Source organism: Photinus pyralis, unplaced genomic scaffold (assembly GCF_008802855.1).
Source record: "Photinus pyralis isolate 1611_PpyrPB1 unplaced genomic scaffold, Ppyr1.3 Ppyr1.4_LG4, whole genome shotgun sequence".
NCBI classification, from domain to species: Eukaryota; Metazoa; Arthropoda; class Insecta; order Coleoptera; family Lampyridae; genus Photinus; species Photinus pyralis.
This window is the reverse complement of record NW_022170511.1, coordinates 1,808,740-1,830,154: the sequence shown is the minus strand read 5'-3', so window position 1 is coordinate 1,830,154 and position 21,415 is coordinate 1,808,740. Positions and strand designations below refer to the sequence as shown.

At 36.5% G+C, this 21,415-nt stretch overlaps 2 protein-coding genes across 2 annotated transcripts; both read right to left on the bottom strand.

The window, feature by feature from the left end:
- Positions 1–1,984: 1,984 nt before the first annotated feature.
- LOC116169599 (histone-lysine N-methyltransferase Suv4-20-like) lies at positions 1,985–3,052 on the bottom strand (the record flags this gene model as incomplete). The annotated part of the gene is given in 2 exon segments (XM_031485742.1): positions 1,985–2,292; positions 2,350–3,052. A coding segment is annotated over 1 exon segment (300 nt), but the record flags the coding sequence as incomplete, so codon positions are not given.
- A 3,048-nt stretch (positions 3,053–6,100) lies between these two features.
- On the bottom strand, positions 6,101–20,987 carry LOC116169601 (transcription factor AP-4-like). The gene is made up of 4 exons (XM_031485745.1): positions 20,967–20,987; positions 20,657–20,822; positions 13,081–13,479; positions 6,101–8,355 (listed from the first exon to the last, which is right to left on the bottom strand). The coding sequence occupies exons 2-4, from the start codon at positions 20,786–20,788 to the stop codon at positions 7,894–7,896; spliced, it is 993 nt and encodes a 330-aa protein (XP_031341605.1). The 5' UTR covers positions 20,789–20,822; positions 20,967–20,987; the 3' UTR covers positions 6,101–7,893.
- Between the last annotated feature and the right edge of the window lie 428 nt (positions 20,988–21,415).

Below are 21,415 nucleotides of genomic sequence, written 5' to 3'. Positions count from 1 at the left end.
AAACACAGGATGGTGTAGTCCACCAATCTCAACTTCTATACAACAGCCTTCCTAATAATATAAGATCTATGCCCATTGGAGCTCTTAAGTCACGCCTCAAAACATTTCTTTCAAAACATGCCTTTTATTGTCAGGAAGAGTTCATGAAAAACTGTTATGCGATATAATATGTAAAATTGTACTCTGTTATCCTCTTCTGTTAGTTAGTCTCTGAATGTATCTTTGTATTTTGTTTGTAATATTTTTTTTTCCAATGACGACCGTAAGTGTACCCACACGGATAACGGTATAATAAATATTATTATTATTATATTATGATAAATCAATTCTTCTAGGGGTGGGGGATAATCCCCTTATCCCCCCGGTAAAGACGCCCACTGAATTTGTAAATTCATTGCAGATATGACCGGGACTATTATTATTATTTTAACATTCTCGTAAACAAGTAAGAAAAAGTGACTATTCAACAAGCTGCTACAGGACCTATGAATAATTATTATACAGAGCCTGAACCAAAGCTCTCACGCTCAAACCGTGAGATATAGACATTGAAATTATTTTAACATGGTTTTTCAGTACAACCCCCATCTTGAATTTTTTTAAATAGCAAAATAGGTCATGTGATATCTCATTAGAAAGCTTATTTTTTTCTCATTCTTACTACCATAAACATTTAGTGTTAAATTAGAAAAAATGCAGAAAGCCTTGCCATACGCTTGACTTGCACATTAAATTTAGATCCCTTTAAATTAACAGAACGTCAAAAATTAACAGAAAACAATGGGCAGATGTTCAATAAGTTACAAAGACACTATACATATGGTTTGTTTCCTTATAAAACTATTCTATTACATGAAAAATAAATCTTAATTTTGTGAAATTTTTTTCTACACTATTTGCTAATTTAACACCATTCATAATTAGGATAGTATGAAAGGGAAAAAATAAGCTTTCTAATGACGTATCACATGACCCATGTTGCCATTTAAAGAAATTCAAGATGGCGACCATATGTCAAACAAACCTTAAAATATGTGAAATAATGTTCATGTCTCTATCTCAAAAGGTTTAATCGTGAGAGCTTTGGTTCCATCTTGAGTAGCAACCCTGAGTGAGCTGTAGTTCCATGCTTGATGATCATATTGATCATAAAGACAAAATTTGGCCAAACACAGCTTTTTGTTCCGTCATATAATCGATTCCTGAGAAACTGTAGCATGGTAAGCGCCCTTTAAGGTGACTCTTAACACCATCTGGATGCAGAACTGGCAGTGGAAGTCATAGTTTCTGTTTTGACAGTATGCAACCTGAAACACTACACTAAATGACTATTCCTATAATCAATTCCTTACCAGTAACTTCATTTTCAGTAGTAACCACTTCCTTTGGAATTCCGAGAAGACAAACCACATTACTAAAAATACATATTTAAAAAAAAATCCATTTTAACTCTTCATCAGGCATATTACCCTTTCTTTTATGTTGTATTGATATACATTTCTATTTAGAAAAATGTCACGTATTCCTCCACGAATTATTGCTAGTAAATTATCTTCAGTTGTTTAATAACACTACACATTTCACTTTTGAGGTTAAAGATGAAATTCATAGTTGCGAAACTGTGAGTAAATAATCAAAATGAAGTGTGTGCACTTTATTCAGCATAGTCAAATACGGAGGGACTTGAAAAAGGGTATTTTTAAGAAATACCCTAAAAATGCTGTCAAATGTTTGTTATTGTTTAATTCTACTTTTACCAAACAACAAGATACCTCTTATAGCCGTTTGCACAGACATATTTAAGCTAAGCTGTCGGTGTAAATGGTCATTAGTATTTAGTTGCTCTAAAAAATTGCACGGAATGAAGTAGTTATGACAACCACCATTCTAAAACAATGTTCCAAGGGGCTATCCTCCCAGAATACGTTAATCAATGCGTAAACTAAATCTACAACACATACAGACCTGACAAAAGTCAACTTACATGCTCCTGTAACCTTTTCTGTTGCTGTTTCGACTTGGGTCGTGGCATCCAATCGCCGGCCAAAATTTGCTTGTAGGTCTTTTCGTAGCTCTGTAAATTTATGAACTGCTCGACGATGTTGCGAAGCTCGTTTATGTTCGTCTTTAAGGGTCTATATCGAATATTCATTTTATGCGTCGTGAATCCCAAATGCGGATCGAGAACTAATGATGTGGCCAGATCGTCAAACTCGGACAGCTCTCGGGGTGACATACCGGTGGGTTGCATTTTGTTGTTTATTGTGGATACATCTACCACCATCCTGATGGCTACAAATAAAGTGGGGTTATGTACGTTTTTATGTTTGAGACGAAATGAATACTTACGAAATTGATAAGTGAAGGAAAGGGCATTAACAACTACCTCATTTTATCAAGGTTAACATGAAGATGACAATAAAGATTTAAATTTTACACGGACATGACACTCCCATATCAATTGCAGTCGCTCGACTTTTTGTTTAACATTTCGCAATCAAATCAATTAAATGCGTTCACAGCGGATACCAGAAACGTATCGATAGAAATTTCTAACAATGTAGGTACTATGGAAGGTGCATACGTTAGCCATTTAACTTTAACACGTCAAGTTGAATTTTCACCGTTGCTGTGACTAACCGCCCTTATTATTTTTACAAAAATCGCTAAACTCGTTATTTAGAGAAATTAATTGTTACCGTTCGCCCACAAACAATCACCCGCAATTATTCTAATACAAATTTGATAGAATATTCGCGTACGCTTCAATTCATCATGGCAGACCTTTTATTAGAAATAGCGCTTATTTACATTTATTTATTACGTTAGGAATATGCACTTTCAACTGCAATTGACTGACAAGATTGCGAAATCCTTTATTATACTGCTATGATAGAGGGAAATATCGTAAAATCATGTCAAAAGCTAACTGGAAAATAATTGTCTTTTCTTGATCTCTGATCCGTCCGACAGCAACACGGTACAATTTGTATGCACTTTTGTTTAAAGCACACAGTGCTGCCACAATTACAATATATAAACACCAAGGCAACTGATTTTTAGTGAAGTAGGTTGGTAGTGTATACGATAGTGGACCGTAATTAAAATAAATTGGTCAAAAAATGTACACGATCTATTTCAACTTTTCCTAGAATACGTACACCTTTTTCTTGGTGGATTATTATTGTACTTAGAATACAATTCGGAATGGTCAAGTTCCCCCACTGCCCGGTCCTCACGGTCGAATTGATACGCACAGCTAAAGACAGGGCCGGCTTAGGTTTGGCCACCCACAATTCAAATGTTTAAATAAACAATACAAAATATCACAAGTACATGCAAAATTGTTGACTTGAATAATAAAATTCAATAATGAGTTTGACACATAGCAATCTAGATATATACGGTTTATTCTTAATTTTGTATTAATGCCGCAACATAAAATATTATGTAGATGATGCTATGAATTTTTTCATAGTATGCACGCATTATTAATACCTTTTGGAATACTGTCTTGGCATAATGACAACGCATTTGTTAGGGACAAAGTATCAAAGGCCACTTAAAGAAGTGCTTCAAGTACCAAGCACTTTTTAAAAGTGCTTGGGGCTTCACGCCCTATTGAAGTGCTTGAAGCACTTTCATACAATTTCGAGCACTTCTAAAGAGCTTCAAGCACTTTTCAAGGGCTTGAAGCACTTATAAAGAGCTTCAAACACTTATAAAGAGCTTCAAGCACTTATAAGAGCTTCAAGCATTTTCAAAGAGCTTAAAGCACTTTCAAAGAACTTCAAGCACTTTTTAAGGGTTTCAAGCACTTACAAACACTAAAGAGCTTCAAGCACTTTCATACCGAAGCTCTTCCTTCACTCCTACTCTGACGTTACCTACGTGTTCTGTGCTTCATTAGTCGATTAGTCTGCCGTCTGCACATCCCATTTTTTTCTTGTAGTACCTACTTTTATAGCACATGCAGTTCTTACTTCTACATTCCCCATGGTTACGGGGAGAGTACTGTACAGATAGCATTTTTTTGTTTACCTAATCGTTTTAAACGAATAATTTGGACAAGCAAAACTTTAGCGATAAAACCACTAATTCCTCCATTATAATTACGATGCGGAAGTACTGTTTCTAGCGTGTTTTTTAAAGTGTTTCCAGTTTTATGAAAGGTGCTTTATATTGTTTATATTTATATTAATTTATATTGTCAATTACTGTGATTCAAGCACTTTCGAAGTGCTTCAAGCACTTTAAATGGCTTCAAGCACTTTCCAAGGGCTTGGTGCTTTGTATTTTCAATTACTTTAGAAAGTGCTTGGTAATTCCAAGCTCTTTCATCACATAAAAGTGCTTAGGGCTTGCAAGCACTTTTATCAAAACAAAGTGCTTGGTGCTTCAAGCCCTTTTCAAGAGGGCTTTACCCAGCTCTGGTTGCGTCATCTGCATATAGAATCCATAATGCACCCACCTATTGCTTAAGGTAAATTGTTGATAAAGATTAGAAACATAATATTGGTCCTAATATTGAGCCCTGTGTGGCACACCTAATTCAATCGGAAGCGTATTTGATGTTACTGACTGGTATACAGTGCGTTCGAGATCAGAAGATCGCCTCAATATCGTGTAACCGAAAATTGATGCTACTCTTATTGTTTTTCAAATGCCATGAAGCAATCAATTTTCAGTACGAAAACATAAAATATGCATGTGGTTGATCTTAAAAACAAAACATTGAACAAGTCTATAGGTCCTTTCTGAATATGGCACACGGCATGCTAGATTTCATAAATTTTCTAAATATTGAATCACGAATTCTCCATTTTTTTGTATATGCCATATGCATATTATTTGTGGTCATACAGAAAATTGATTGCTCTTTTCAAATATCGTAAAAAAACATAGGCTGTGCATTTGACAACTGACTTTGTTGACTCTGTTATGAAAATCGAATGTCTCTGGAAAATACCTACCCCTCCACCCCACAGACCTATGGGTACAGAAAAGTAACAATAGTTATTGTAAATCTTCTCATTTTCTATACAGAGATGAAGTCTCTGCCTAGTATTTTTTTGTGGCATTGTGTTTTTTTGGTTCAAAGTCTACTTGGATGAATATTGCAATTGAAAATTGTGAATTTTCGCCATATCTGTGCTTGGGTAACAGATATCAAAATGCGGTTTTCACCAATATTTTCACTTTTTCGTGTTATATAATATCATATAATAATAAATTACACGGTCCATTTGAAATTTTCAAGAAAACCTGCAGTTCAAAGTTTGACACATGAGCAAGTTTTACACACAATTTTTTCTTAAACTACAATTAAAATTGAAAAATTATCATCTGTAATAATGAAGTTTGACACATAGCCATCTAGATAGGAGCATATGTTTCAATTGTCATTATTAAGATTAACGCAGCAATTGTTTTTTTACTTTCCTCACTACAGGAAAACACTTTTTTTTAGAGAGGAAAGTTGTTTCATACAAAATCATTTTGCTTAAGCTGTACATCCATAGAAAAGACCGGACCTTTGTTAATGATACCTTGTACAACATTCTAATCAAAAATTGTATATTATTTGAATAGAAAAGAGCAGTATGTAATAAAACGTTTTCTATTATTTGTATGTTCAATAGTTTACGTTACTCGTTTCGAAATTCCTGCTTCTGCAGTAAACATCTTCCTCATTAACGTACATACATTTGTTTTTTTACATAATAAGATTGCTAAAAAAATGTGGTTGATCTTGTACTATTTAAGTCAGAAACTGTTTGTAAAGAAATAATGTTTTTAGTTGTGCCCCGATTAAAAGACCCAATCAGTAAATAGCTTTAATATGAAGAAATAAAATATAACGCCAAACTACATATCGATTTGAAAAAAATTTGGTATTACTATTAATTAGTCTTATTTTACCATCATAAGAACATTATGAAATAAAGCAAAGAAGTAAAAAGCTAGTACATTTAGGAATTTATGATGGAAGAATAAGAGTTGGTTCTATACACGAGTGGTTAAAAAAGAATGTAGGTATAGTATACAGCTGTTGATCTCTATAGAGCCACGTCATAACGCCTAAAATGCAAAATCTAAGTTACTAGTAGTACAATAGTTATCAATTTTATTTATAAATATAATCACAGTAACAAATGGGAACTAATTTAAGAAACTGAAGCAAATAAAACGCGGATATTGACCTTCCTGAAACACTCAGTCTTCATCTTAGCCTCGATCAATAAGAAACAAATAAAATGACTTAGGACACATTTAGAGTAAATTTCAATTTTCTAATAGAGAACCGAGTGTTTTGATCCCATATTGGTATAAAATACACCGATAACTTGCATAACAATACAAACTTGAGAAGTGCCTAACATTATATTAAAAAAAGTTCCACATATAATTATTCGCCTATTTCACAAAATCACAAATAAACAACTAAATTTTGTTCTACCAAAGATTCCCCTTTAAAATACTTACACGCAATGATCAGTACTGTCCCACAAACAATGGAACTATTAAATTTGCCTTTCGTAATTCATAAATGTAGCACAAGCAGGTATACACGCATTCACATTCCGGCAGATAAATACCCTTTCCTTACATTCATAAATCTAAAAGCATTCCGCAGATATCGTACACATATTCCTGCGCACTTCGTAACCGAAACCTTACCTACCCTTCTAACATACATAACGAAAACAATTATATTCTCAAACATAATTATACGTATACCAAAATGTGTATCTGTACACAATAAAACTTATTCTTAGAATAAAAAACAACAAACAAAGAAGCGAAACCGAACAACACCCAAATTATATGTATATATATCGAGAGTGTTAAAAACTACATATTATTAAATCTACACATCTACCGTAAAGTAATATATATTATGTACAAAAAGGAACGAAACGTTACACTACCTTACACTTTATAATAAATATCATTTTTGGCATATTAAATAAAATGAAATTCTAATTGTATCAAAAGTAAAATTAAAAACGTCATTAATAAAGCTACATAGACACATTACCTACAATTTTCTACGATTGTTCCGACCCTTATTTACTTACAATTTGACTAAGATAACGTCTTCAACGTTTAACTCGGGAATAATAAACTCCAATGCGGAATTGAAGATTGATACGATACGTCAAGCTCGGATAAAGCTTTGAGATTTGTTTTAAAATAGGACAATGGTGCAGTTTCTCTTTTTTTGTTTAACAAACTGTTGCATGAATCTCAGTTACCCTAAAAGATATACAGCGTTGTTTATATTGGGCAAGGTTACTAGATCTAATGATAAATATGTACTACATGGAAGTCAGTTTACCAGAAATTTCTAATTTCAATTTTTTCTAAATATTTCAAAAATAAAAACAGTGGGGGGGGGGGCATTTTTACCCCAATGCAATACCTCCCTTTAGTAACGTGCGGGTGGTAATAAGCCTGTATAATATTTGGAATTACATTGAGCAATTTTTCCTGAAGTTTCATTGCAATTCTTAATAATCTGTATCATATTAGGACGTTGTAGAACAATTTTTAGTTCATCCTCTCTCTTGTCGTGTGATGCAATCGCACAATTTTCTGTAAAACTAACCAAAGTCAAGTAAAACTGTCTTATTTTAAAACATACTCTCATTAAGCTCTATCCGAATTTTTCCTGATAATTGCAGTCCAGGCACAACTTCAAAATATACTAATATTCCCAGGCTAGCTGTGTTTATTTAGCTTTACTTTCACAAAATTTTGTTCGAAAATTATTGAGATTCGGAGCCAAGAGGACTAAAAACAAAACCATCAAGAGGGAGGGCGAATCCCCCCCGAACGCTACTCTAGATTCTAGTCGATTATATTTGCTATTGATGTATTTCAACGAAATCACGACGCTTGCTTCACGACGATGACGCCGGGACGCGACTGCTGCTGCACCTGTATGCACGGCGTGTGGAATTCCAAAAACTGATTCATTTCCACCTTGAGGAGACGATCGGAGGTTCGCGACGTCGTAAGCGCCAACGGTACGTCTTGCGTATTTTGAGGTTCCTCTGCGAACATGTGATCGCCTTCTAAATGACGAATGGCTTCGACTATCGTTTCCAGATTCTGACGGGAGGTGTTGGGGATGTAAATTCGACTGGAGGTGGTTTCTTCATTGGGAGAAGGGTTGGGTGAGGGGAGACGTTCGACTTCAACTTTCGGTTCCGCCTTAATCGCAGCTTCTAATACCGACGGTAGCCTTTGCTCTGGGGTCGGTTCGGGACTGGGGGTTCTTGAAGGTGGTTCCGAGCAGACTACGGTTTGTGTGTGTCCAATTGGTGGTAAACTGTCTGCCGTAACAACCTGGAAATGCATATTGGAAAATATCTTACCAATGTATTTTAAAGGTTACAGTAATGCCACTGGATAAGGAACAATGATGCACAAATGGCTTTTGTTGTATGACACTTGAGGATGGGAAGTTTTGTATCTTATTACACATACAATGCCTACATTATAAAACTACTTATTAGTTTAGTGGATAAAATTGATAGAATGTATTGTTTTTTTTTATAGCAAGTGTGTTACTATCATTGTGAAGAATAGATTGCTTCTTAATTTTTGATTTTGAGGAGTGATTTTGAAAGGGGCGGTAGGACTAGCAATTGGTAACATTGGACAGGATACATCCATGTGAAGTTGGCCCCGCCCACATTAAATAGTTTGAAAAAAATGTGTCCAAAGTTAGTGCTATGTTAGTACTGCTACATAACAAGAGAAAAAAAATGGGAACTTATCGAAATAATTTTTAATTAGATGAAACCACATGTCATTACTAGTGCTACTTTAGTGCTATTTTGTGCTCAAAAGAGATTCCCGCAGTTCATCTATTCAATAAAAACAAAAAAAAACAAAAATATTTTGTCAAGTTGGAGACACTGGCTTTTAAAGAAACGCACATATGATCCTTAGTGTTACGTTAGTGCTGTTCTGTGCTCAAAGATTACGTTTCCAACGTTTTTCGTTTCTGAGAAAAACAAAAAAAATAGTAAAATATTGTGTGAAGTTCGCCCATTTTTGCCTCGTTTTTAAAAAAAACACACGTACTATAGTTCGTGCTCTTTGTTGCTCAAATATTGCGAGTGTTAACGTTTTTTATTTCCAAAAAGTTAAGAAAAAAAATTGAAAAAAACAGTGAGGAAGCACATTACAATTCTGTGTTATAATTACAGTGATTTTTTGCGATTTAGTTCACACAATATTTTAGTATTTTTTGTTTTTCTCGAAAATGAAAAACGTTGGAATCGTAATCTTTTAGTACAAAATAGCACTAACGTAGGACACTAATAGTCACATGTGGTTTTATCTATGGGCGGGGCTAACTTCACACTTCTTTTTTAGGAACAGCGAAGGAACTTGAGATACTGTATGTCTGTCATTTAACAGCACAACACTGTGTGTGCTCAATATTTCGATAAATAAAAGTTGAGGGTGAAGTTGGGTCCATCCAGTTTTTTTACAGGGAAAATCTTTTAATTATCAAATAAAATTTAATATTTCTATTCACAGGGTGCGTCAAAACTATCGCTATAGAAAGTTGTGCGTCTTGCCTAGACTCTTTCAACACATTCATTTTCATCTATCCACTATGTACATTCATCATGGACATAAGTATTTTTTGTCCAGTATGGATGTTTAGGTACACAAAGTATAAAATATTTATTTATTGTCCCTCTCTTTTTCTGGAGCCCTCAATAGGCTTTCGCCCAATTACAGAGTGACCCGCATAATGCTTTTTACCCCTCCAGAAGTTGATCTATACTACTCAGAAATTTACCTTACGAATTAGGAAAACTGCAGGAAAACCTAATTCGGGGTAGCCGACAGAAGCCTCGAAACTGATCTAAGGAAATTCCCATCTCTGTCACAGATGAAAAATTCACCTCAACCCAGGTTCAAACACCCCGACCTCCCAGCCAAGTAGCCCAACGTTCTACCACTGAGCCACACAAGGAGTATCACGTGCATTGTATGTACCTTTTATGTACAGGGTGAGTCAACGATTGCACGGAGTAACTTAATGCCATGAAGATAAGATTTTTTGATAAGATTGTATTATGATATGGTTGAATATTCTCCACATTTTAAAAATATTTGGAATTATACAGGGTGCGCCCACAAAGTAGAGCGCCAAAATGGTACATTTTTTAAATAGAACTCCCTGTATTTGAATGCATTTTTGAATTCTACGTGTACGTCTTTTTCCACAAAAATAAAAAAAAATGCGCTATTGTGGCCACTTTGTCCGTCCGTCCGCTCGTTTTGCGACGCTACTAGTTCTTTATCTTAAGAGCTATTGTTCTACTTTTTTCGCTATTTGGTTCGTTATGGTATCGAGGCTTGCACCAAGGAAGGAATTTTTTCTGCGTTTATTGCTAAAAAAGTTATTGTAAAAAAAACCAACAAACCGTTTTTACATGTTCCATAATTTTACACTTTTGCCGTTTATGAACCATCCTAGAGATCATTTATAATTTTGTATTGTTGTCTGTCGTCTGTCTGTTGGTCTGTCAGTCTGTTCCTTTGCCTGTCGGTCCCTCTATCTGTCCGTGTGAACGATAATTTTGTTTAGAAATGTCCGATCGCTTTTACATCTCCGTTAGTTATGAACTGAATTGCATGAAATTCAATATGGGCATAGATTTAGCCATATAATATGTAATGCCAAAAGTTGAGTCGAATCGATTCAAAATTCACAGTGCCCTTTTCGCATCTGGACCATTTATAAACCGAATTGCAAACTTTTTTTTCTTATAAAAGTATTTGAATGAAATCTGATACATAGGTGCTTGGAATAAAGGAAAATCTAGCGCTAGTTTAAAAATTTTATTTTGCCCATGCGCAGTGCCAACTTTTTTTTATCTATGGAAGCATTTAAGTGAAAGTTGATACTTTGGGGCTTGGAACAAAGGAAAATCTAACATTAGTTTTAAAATTTAAGTTTGCGCATGCGCAGTTCCAACTTTCTTATTTAGAAAAGCATTGAATTGATTCCAGGTTTTATATCTTTTATCCTGGGTTAAGTAAAAGTCAAATAAATACATATACTATGAAACATTAAAAAAATAGCTTACAGGGTGTTTTTTATTGGTCCAAAGTTACAAAACATCATTTTAATAAATCTTACTTTTTTTAAATGGAACACCCTGTATATTTTTCTGTCATCTTTTAGCTCCTTCAAAAACCTTCAACTTTTGATATTAATGTCCTATACCTATCTCTGATAGTTATCGAAATATCTTGGTTTTCCTGGTTTTTATATTCTAATCTTAAATAAGTTATATGTAATTTACATAATAGTGAGGTGGCTCAGGTGGCCATGCAAAAAAGGCAATTTTCATTCAACTTTCATTTGAATGCCTCCATAAATAGAGGCATTCAATTGAAATATGATACATAGCCACTGGGAATAAAAGCAAATGTAGCGCCAATTTCCAAATTTGGTTTTGTGTAGGATGTGCAGTGCCAACTTTCTTATTTGTGGAAGCAATTAAATGAAATTTCATACATATACACTTTAAATAAAAGCAAAACTAACACCAGGTTTAAAGTTTGGTTTTGCACATGCTATAGCCATACCCAGGAGCTCGTTTTCTATATTTGTTTAGTTTATTTGTTAGCGAGATGTAAAAACTGGATGGGAAAAATAGCAGGTATGTTAGAAATCCTTTGTGGGAATATACATGGTATACCTATGCTATGAACCATTCCAGATATCCATAGGACATCCAGTTGTAACCTATGCAACATACATGCGATATGCTGTAGACATCATTGCATATTACAAAAATATTCTAGCTATATTTATTATCAATATATGCAATATCACGCTATGCTAGCAGGTCTACCAGGTGTTACGACATTCCCCCCACGGACAATGAAGCTTTTCTTCCAGAAATAATAAATAATGTTATTAAACATGTCCAAACACGTGTAGAGGCAATGAAATAAAAATAATTCTTCTTCTCTTTCTCATTTTTGTTTGCAACTCTCCTATCTTAAATTCTCTGATCGCAAAAAGGCTTTCTATTCAGTTTTGTCTCAATTAAACCCCCATTGTCCGTGGGCGCGAATTACGTAACACCGTGTACATAGTAACAATTTAAGAAAAATGCCTTTACCTTTTTCAGAACCAAAACTTGGAAATAAGGACTAAGATCGGAGGGCACCTAAGGCGAGTGGGTTCGCTACATTCCCGACAGTAGGGTCCGTTGGAACATATAAAATGTTATGGTACTTTTACATTTTCCTTGGAAAAAAGAGACAGAGCATCAAACACTCTTGAAAGCCAATTTCACATGATCTTTTTTTACGAAATTGGGAACTGGGTGTTTATCTAAACGTAGCATCTTAGGAAAAATTCAGAAAAATTATGAATTCATTCAAATTAAATAAAATTCTCAACAAAAATTCGCTCTGTTCAAATTCTCACGTTGAAAGGTAAAGTGGCTGACTTCTTGCATTGGGTATAAAAGTGTACTGCAACTTCAACTACCGCAGTGCTAATTGTGCACTATAATGTACGTTTCAACAGTGGCACCCGTCTTGTTAAATGAGGCAAAGTGAGGTTTGAAAATTTCAGTCTTGGAACTGAGCATGGGGCTTAAATAATTGAGCGTCCGACACAGAGCGGTTCTGATCGCGTATCTCTGGAGATACAATTCTTATTCTCATCTGAAAAAATTGAATGCCACCGCCCCCCACCCTCTCCGGAGTGTTTCATAGGGTGTGCATTACTTAATTCATGTGTCACTGAGTCCATAAAAAGTGGAACATTTACCATACAGTACATGGCACCATTGCCACATAGTAAATACAAGGTGCATCAGGAAAAATAGCAGTCGGAATGCTAAGAATCATACAAACAAGTGTGTAAAATTCGCGGTATGGTCAGACGGAATGCATCATTGTTCCTGACAATTTGCTAGCAACAGAGGAAAACGACAAATGCATTGAAATGGATGAGTACCAAAAAAGTGATAAGAAAATACGCTTGCTTCACCCAGTACAATGATCATTAATTCATACCTGAAGGGAAATATCTTCTGGATCCTCAGGAGATGACATTTGATAAACTTGCTGTTGGTAAAGCTGTCCTTCGAGCTGTCGTATTTGTTCCTCAAGAAGAATGCGTACGCCACGCTCCTGATCAAGCTGTCTCCTCAATTCGGCGGGAGAATCGCCATCGACCACGGCTACGGATAAGATACCAACAGTAGGTTCAGGTGTCGTCATCGGTTCCAGGCATTCCTCGTTGGTATCGGATATCGTTGGTATAATCACTTCGGTCTTGCGCTTTTTTGGAGGAAGTTCGCCAACCTCGTGCTGATTTACCAATCTCTTTAATTGGCAATTTTGTGACAGTAATCGGGTCTTTTCTTGTTCCAGTGAGTAAATATACTCGGCCGTCTGTTGCAATATGGCAGCCTGTAATGTAATAAAAAACATGTAGCCTCACGCTCTCGGTCAGTTGCAAAAAAGAAAAACTTGTAACGCAAGTTCTATAAATAGCCAACGTGAACTTATAATGCAACGTGGAATGCTAAAAATGCCATTCTTGTAATAATTTTAATTTTCGGTGTCTTTTTGCTATAAGCATTAAAAAAGGAAGCGGTGATAAACGGCACGTACGCCAGACTTTTAGCGTAGGATATTCACCCCGCGACGTCAGAACTGCGGGTTGCGTATCGAGCGTCTCGACGCTAATGACGTAAGCCGAATATCAGCTGGGCGTGGCGGCGACCGGAAGTCTTCCAGTTTCCGAAGTATAGAAAATGAAGGGGTTTTTTAAACACGAACAGTACAAGTAGGTTCTCATTCTCTCATAAAAATGAATAATAATAAAATAATATTATCCGGTCGCAACAGTATAGGTCAATAACATCGTCGGAATCAAGGCCACGATGTTTCGACTATTCAATGCTAGAAGTTTACTGTAAAGCAATCAAGGATGGCGTTGCAGGTGTTCAATTATTCGAAAAGATTTCATTTAAATTGATTATGCAACACGACAGAAGTGAACTTCCATTGACGAGGTGGTTGATCTATGTCAAGGGGGGCCGACGAGGTAAGGGGATCGCTTTGGAATGTGTGACGTCAAGTTCGTGCATCCAGTGACCGAGTGCAACGTGGGAACACAAATGCGCCAACTAATCGTTTTTTTTCTCTTTTTAACATGTATTTACATTTACAACTGTTTAGGCGTTTACATTCCGTAACAATTTAATTCGGGATTATATAATAATAGGTACCTATCTAATTTAGCTATACGTTATTTAAATTATTGCATTTCCTGATGCATGCTGGCGGCGCAACCAAGACAGAGAAGAGAGAAACAATGATCGAGCGAGATCGGTTGGTACATTCTCATCTCACCGTTCAGCTTTCTTCCTCGTATTGTAAAGGGAAATAGGGAATGTCACGAAAGCAAAAAGTTGCTATAGCAACTGCTATCACCAGTTCACCCAACATACGGCCTTGACCATAAGAAGAATTTTACCCAACTGGACTACTTGATTCGCGAGGTTGTGGAATGTGGGACTAGTTGGAGGATATTGTATTGAATAACTAGGCACTAGGCAGTAAAGTATGAACTGATAGACAGAATCCCGACAATCTATTAAATTCATTTATCGAGTACCTATCAAACTTGCACACTTTTTTTTCTCACTCTGTAAATAATTTTACGTCTCTTGTCCAAAATTTGTGAGTTGAAAAATATACATTCGGCCATACTTGTAAGATTACATTGGAATCTGCACTTAATTTTCATGATCACCATATACAGGGTGGTTCAAATTCGTGGGTCACCATTGGGATCTCCGTAACCTTAGATCATATACAGAGTGGCCCAACGAGAAGTATACAGAGGGCTTTTAGGGTATTAAATTTAGAAATTTCGAAAAATCCTCGAACACGTCAATTTTGTATTCGAGGGGGACAACTTTTGGAATACAAATCACGAACCCAAACTTTGACCCCTCTACGTAGGGAGCTTAACCCCTAAAATTTTAAATGGAATACTATGGCAAATGGCACATTATTTGAAAGCCAATTTAATCGTGATTACTAATCTGCTTTGCTTTTTAAATTCTATTGATTCGTTTCGGAGATATTCGCATTTGAAATGGTTTTTTCTAAAAAATCCAAAACAAATGCGATCTAAGTCACCTTGTATTAAAAAAGGTTTAAATTGTGCAAAAAACAACAAATAACTTTAAACACACAACATTTATTTCAATAAATGCACGAATTGCCTCCCGCCTGCTTCCATGCAATAATAAAAATTTGCTTCAAAACGCTGCCGTACATGTTGCAAGATTTCAGGGGTAATCGCTCGAAATTGTTGAGTTATACCATAGTGTATTCTATTCTTACACTATGGTTATACGTGCTCGCAACCCTTGTAATGTTCCGGGCGGAGTAGCATAAACTTTATTTTTTAAATATCCCCACAAGAAGTAATCTAAAGGACTTAAATCAGGGGAAAAAACCATTTCAAATGCGAATATCTCCGAAACGAATCAATAGAATATAAAAAGCAAAGCAGATTAGTAATCACGATTAAATTAGCTTTCAAATAATGTGCCATTTGCCATAGGATTCCATTTAAAATTTTTGGGGTTAAGCTCCCTACGTAGAGGGGTCAAAACTTGGGTTCGTGATTTGTATTCCAAATACAAAATTGTCAAATCCTCGAATACAAAATTGACGTGATCGAGGATTTTTCAAAATTTCTAAATTTAATACCCTAAAAGCCCTCTGTATACTTCTCGTTGGGCCACTCTGTATATTAACATATATGATCTAAGTCCTTAACGGCGAGACGGTTACTTAGGTACCTATGTTAAATGGAGGCAAAGTTGTCCCTTTTTGGTGACTAAAAAAACGCATTTGAAATTTTTGAAAAATCTTAGAAAACAACTGACATATCACCGAAAAATTCAAACTTCAGCTTCAACCGCCGGAAATAAGACGGTTTCCGTTAGCGCATTTTATGGGCACCCTTTTTTTTGGAGAATTTAAATCTGTTATCCGCATTACCATAACACCCTATATGTAGAAGCTAGGGTACTACTTTCTTATTTCTTATGGACGCCGTATTGCCGTATTGGATTTTTGCGAAATGAGATAGAAGACAAAAATAATGACGTGTCACACGTTATACTTTTACATAAATTTACAAGAAAAATTGCAAGATTGATTTCCCAACAAAACATCCACGGGTAACGAGATCTTGCTGAAGTATTTATTATTGGTGGTGTAATTACACTGGGCGCATTTTAAATATTTGCATTTTTTTATGTATATTTTTCCCCTTTTCTGTTTTTTTTTTGTGGAAATAAATAAATCAAATGAAAAGCCTTGGACGTCTAGTGTGTCAACAGTTGATTTTTAAAAATTTCTTTTACTATTGGTAGTATAATTACACTGGGCACATTTTATGTCTCGTTTTATATCTATGCAAGTTTTCTGCTTCAATTACCAGTGGGTTTTGAAACTGGATTTATAATTATAATTAGTTGCAAAATTGCACTGGATACCTTTTAAATTGTTCGAAATCTGGTGACAACAAATTAAGATGGTTTAGTAATCGTACTGGATGCATTTAAATTTTTTTAAATTCCACAAAACAGAAAAGCTACGTATCACCTTAACTGTACTATTTCAAAAATGTAGTTTAAGTTCTTTTTATTGCCTCTAGAGATCTCGGGTATAGCTCAATTTAGACGTTGCATTTTTTGAACGACAGCCTGAACAAACATTTTTTACTAAAAAAAATGTAACGTCAAAATTGAGCTTAAGGTATAATAAAGGCAGGAAGGTCTCCATTTTTGAACGATACGGTGTAGTTTTAATAATTAGTAATAATAGTTTATATTATTTTATTAAAATAATATAAACGTTATCACTATTATTACTAATTATTTTAAAAAAAATAAAGCATTAATAAACGTTGAAAAAATCAAAACATGGAACGCTTTACAAACGTCAGTGTCAGTGGGCTCCAACATGGCGGCCGAGTCAGCTGTGCTATGCCTATACCTGTAGTAGCTATAAACACATGCGCATAGGCATACCGTATCTTACCATGGTTTATTTTTGTTATATAACTATGGTTGATATAAAGAGTTAGCTATTGACGTTTCGGGACCTTATATAGGGATCAATGACCGTCAAACGCCAGCGGTCTACAGGGGGCGCCAAAAAAAGATGAGCTGTCTAAATCTACCTTAGTTTAACGATAATCGAAGAGCGTTAAAAAAATTAAAATTAAACAAATGTTTATTCATTGAAAAAACAAGAAAAGTCACAAAAAAGTTATAGTTTTTTAAAATGGGCAGTGGCGTACAAAGACTCTCAGTCGCAGTCGAGCTTTGATTCCAGAAAAATACCGGTTATTTGGCACAAATAATAACGGTACCGGTTCCGGTTATCATAACTTTTTAAACAACGGTTCCGGTTCCATGTCAGAAGCTTCTAAATGCAATCGGTTCCGGATCCAACTCCTGTCATTACGGCAAAGACGCACGTTTGTAGCTTATAGAAGTAAGTGCGCATGCTCCGAGAGCGAAAGTAGCACCGCGGCGGCATTAAAACGAAACGGGAACGTATGAACCCACCTTAAGTCGATCTCATTTTAGAAAATAGAAAGAAGCGAATATAAATTTTTATTTCTGCAAAATAGACAGGTGTCTCGTTTCAATAAAAAATAAATAAATTTTTTTGGCACGAGTTTTCAGTTGATCGACCGATTTTGCTTTCCAACTATTATCGTACACCAATTGAGAGGCGTAAATGCTCGATTGGGTCCGAATCGTGTCCTTTGAAACGCTGAATTTAAGTCCAAGTTTCCGACAACTCACTCCAACCCAATTTCCAGCTGCTTTCATGGGGAGCTTTTCCGATTTTGATTTTTTACGATATTCTTTAAACAGATAGGTACAAAAAAACAAAAAACACATGGTCATGGTCTGCAAAAAAACACACTGTTTTGAGTAGCATTTTTTTATTACGAATACAATGATGTACGGACGTACGGTACACAACACAAAAGTTGGAAACCGACGGTTTCAACAGGATGGGGCACCCGCCCACAAGGCCCTAATCGTGCCAGAATACCTATCGGACAAATTTCCTGGATAATGTCCGATACCTAAGAATTACTAATCGAAGAAACCATGGGAATCTCGCGAATTTAAAGGTTTCCAATGAGATGTTTTCCCGAGAATACTTTAAACAAATGATAATCCCGGGAAAGTTTTTATCTAGTTCAGACAGAGAAATATTTCCAAAATGGTTTGTAATGAGACCTGCTTTCTGAGGTACTCGAGATCCAAAGAATTGTTGACTCTTTGGATAATTTTTTGTGATTCTTAAGAGTTAATCACATTCTTTGAATTGTTCGGTTTCTCCGTTTCTTCAGATGTTTCCGTCCTTCAGACTATGTATCTACTTCCTTGGATTTTTCTGACCTTTCCATTCCTTCACAATTTTAAAGTCTTCTTCCAGATTCCTCGGTCTCCTCAATTTTCTTAGGGGAATTTACGCGTGGTTTATTTTGTAGAAAATGTGGGAGGCCAATTCATCCTGAAGCTTTTTTTGACGGTGGACAGTCTCACTTGGTAAAAATGAGATTTGTAGACAGTGGGAGTGGGTAGCATTCAAGTGTTCACCTTTCTAGGCCAAAGTCCTTCGGTCTAAACTGAATCTAATATTCTTGGGCTATTAATGTCTGGTGTCATTGACTCCATTAAAATCGGTGTGAGACCTTGGAACCGGAATCGTTTATCGCTACTTCCTGTATCCTACATCCTAACCACTTATGAAACGTAGGACGCAATATTGTTCAGCAAAACAGGTGTTTCGTACACATCATAAGGACCTTTAGTACGACGTATAAATTTAAAGGGATCGATATAGTTGCGACCAAGGACGGTCACGCAGTCTTTTGTGTTCCGACGCCTAGCAAGGCCAGCGCCGCGTCGGAACGCTAAAATTGTATTCGGGCGCCTCTTTCCCGATACAAAGATAAGTATACGGCCTGATTACCGCAAGTGCGCACATACGACCGATTTTAATGATTTCTAGCGTAGACCACGTGCTCCCATTTATTCAACTCCTTATAATAGGGAATTACTCCGATTACAAACCACAAATTTCATTGCGTCGCGACGTAAAACATAATTGCGTAGGGGGATGGGACAAGGGGGAGAAAGTTCACTACCCGTTCAATTTTCGGGGAATAACGATTTGGTCCGCTCTTCGGGCTCTAGACGGTGGGTGGAGGTGGGATAGCAGGATCAATGCCGAAGCGGTTACTATGGCAACCTCCGTTCGCCTGACGTCAACAGATCGAAAAGGCTGGGGTCTTGGTGTCTTGCGAAATTTTAAAACTCGCGCACACATTAAAAGGTTAACGAACGCATCTTTAAAACGGCCTTCAAGCGTGATGCTGCCAAATAAATGGATTAAATATTTTATTGGAAAATAGGGTAGGTGAGATGTAGAATTCTGGCGGGAGTCCAGCCAGACGTGACGTCAGGAGACGGATGTAAAAGGAGAGCGTTAGAGAAAGAGGTCCGATGTTCGTACCTACACGTAAAATGCAACGTACTACACTACAACTGCATATAAGTGCATTGAGAAGGTCAATAGATAAAATGCAGTGCGCAAAACTGCAGCGCGCAACTGATAGCCGTGCGAACATGTGAATCGGCCTTCTTTCCTGCCGACTTGACAAGCAGGGGGGGAGGGGGGAGTTTTTTGTCGATTGATCCCTTCATTTGTATATTTTCGACAAAATGCAGTTGTGCATGAACCTGGAGGGGGCCTTTTCTACGTGACAAAAGAAAGCAAAATATTGGTGGGCCTTTTCAAGGTGCGTCACAGAAAACTCGCAGCTGTCTTGGTGTGTGTCAATACGCTACAAGAATATCCTATTAAAAATAATTAGTACCTATTTTTTCCCCAAAAATAATGAGAGTAGACTATTTCCGTCGTGTCACGCAATATACCCCCATGCATTATTACGTAGGATTGAATAATACAAGACCATTATCAGTGTTATCGCATTTATTTTTCGTAGAGGGCGCTTCATCCGCGATAAAAAGTATTTTTAAATATGAGATACGGTGGGCGTAATTTTTAATAAAACCAGCTGATATTTGTCTAGACCAAAAGAGGCCTACCGAAGGTTGCTCGCATGAGTCAGGAGCCCCGGTAACTCCAGGTCCTCCGTCATTAAAATGTGGGTTTTGAATGATTTTTATAAATCGAGACGACCTCGGCCTCATTTACGGAACTTGTCAGGGCACACCATCGTAAACAAATGCGGTTGATGGAGCACACAAAAATACCCTGACCTACTTTCGGCGGCGGCAACGTCTGGTGCTAAACGGGAGAACAGCTCAACAGTAGATTCGACACCTGAGTTCTTTGGCTAATTTTTTAATAACAAGAGACTCGCGACCTTCGCATAACACGTGTTCCATTCGAGTGATTTTCTTTTTCTTCAGCACGAATGCAAATGGCAACACGTCTAGACCACACAATAATTAAAGATACAACCGTTCAACTTTTTTTTCAGATACTTCGCACTTACCTTGCTCAATTTTTCGCCTTCGTGGTGTGGCAAAAGCGATCGTAGAGATTGAAATCCGGCATTGATGCTCTGCATGCGACGTCGCTCGTTGCTGTTGGCGATTTCCCGACGGATCCGCTTTTCCGCCTCCATTGTCGTCGGCGGTTCACCGTCTTGCTTGACGCGGCTGAAAATAATTTTTTTATTTAATTTCACCTTTTTTGTACCCCCCACTTAAATCTATAATTGTTAAAGGTAACACGCAACGTTCTCTTGAAATTGGGCCTCTCAGAGTTCAATGTACCAAAATACGTTTCCATTGCACCTTTACCTTTTTTTGGGGAAATTAATGTACCAAAACTAATTTCCATTTCCGAAGGATTACGGCAAATTTCAAGACAGCACCGAAAGTCTACGTACAGTCGAACTCGAATATCTACCATTTACGTTGCTGGAAGTGTGACCAGTGACGTACGTAGAAATGTATTCTGGGGGGGGGGGGGGGGATTAAACAAGTTCGTGGCACATACATTAACCCAGTACGTACTAGAAGGGGGGGGGGGGAAGAAATAGAAATTGGGTTGCAGGTTGCTGATGCTGGTAGTCACTTCTATTTATTATTGTACAGGCGAAAAAGATTAGATTAGAACGGTATTTTATTTGTTACTGCTGACAGGCCCCTTTATTGCTTTTGCTTTAATTAGTCAACGAAAACTTTGAGTAATAGGTATATTTATGGGCATGTTTCCGATCAAAAGTTATAGATTAGAAAACAATTTC

What these genes read in the sequence shown, in the direction of transcription:
- LOC116169601 (XM_031485745.1), bottom strand. Translation starts at nt 20,788, where the DNA reads ATGGAGGCGGAAAAGCGGATCCGTCGGGAAATCGCCAACAGCAACGAG. An exon ending in AAGGCGAAAAATTGAGCAAG is followed by an intron (nt 13,480 to 20,656) that starts GTAAGTGCGAAG and finishes ATTACATTACAG; the next exon opens with GCTGCCATATTGCAACAGAC. An exon ending in CAGAAGATATTTCCCTTCAG is followed by an intron (nt 8,356 to 13,080) that starts GTATGAATTAAT and finishes ATGCATTTCCAG; the next exon opens with GTTGTTACGGCAGACAGTTT.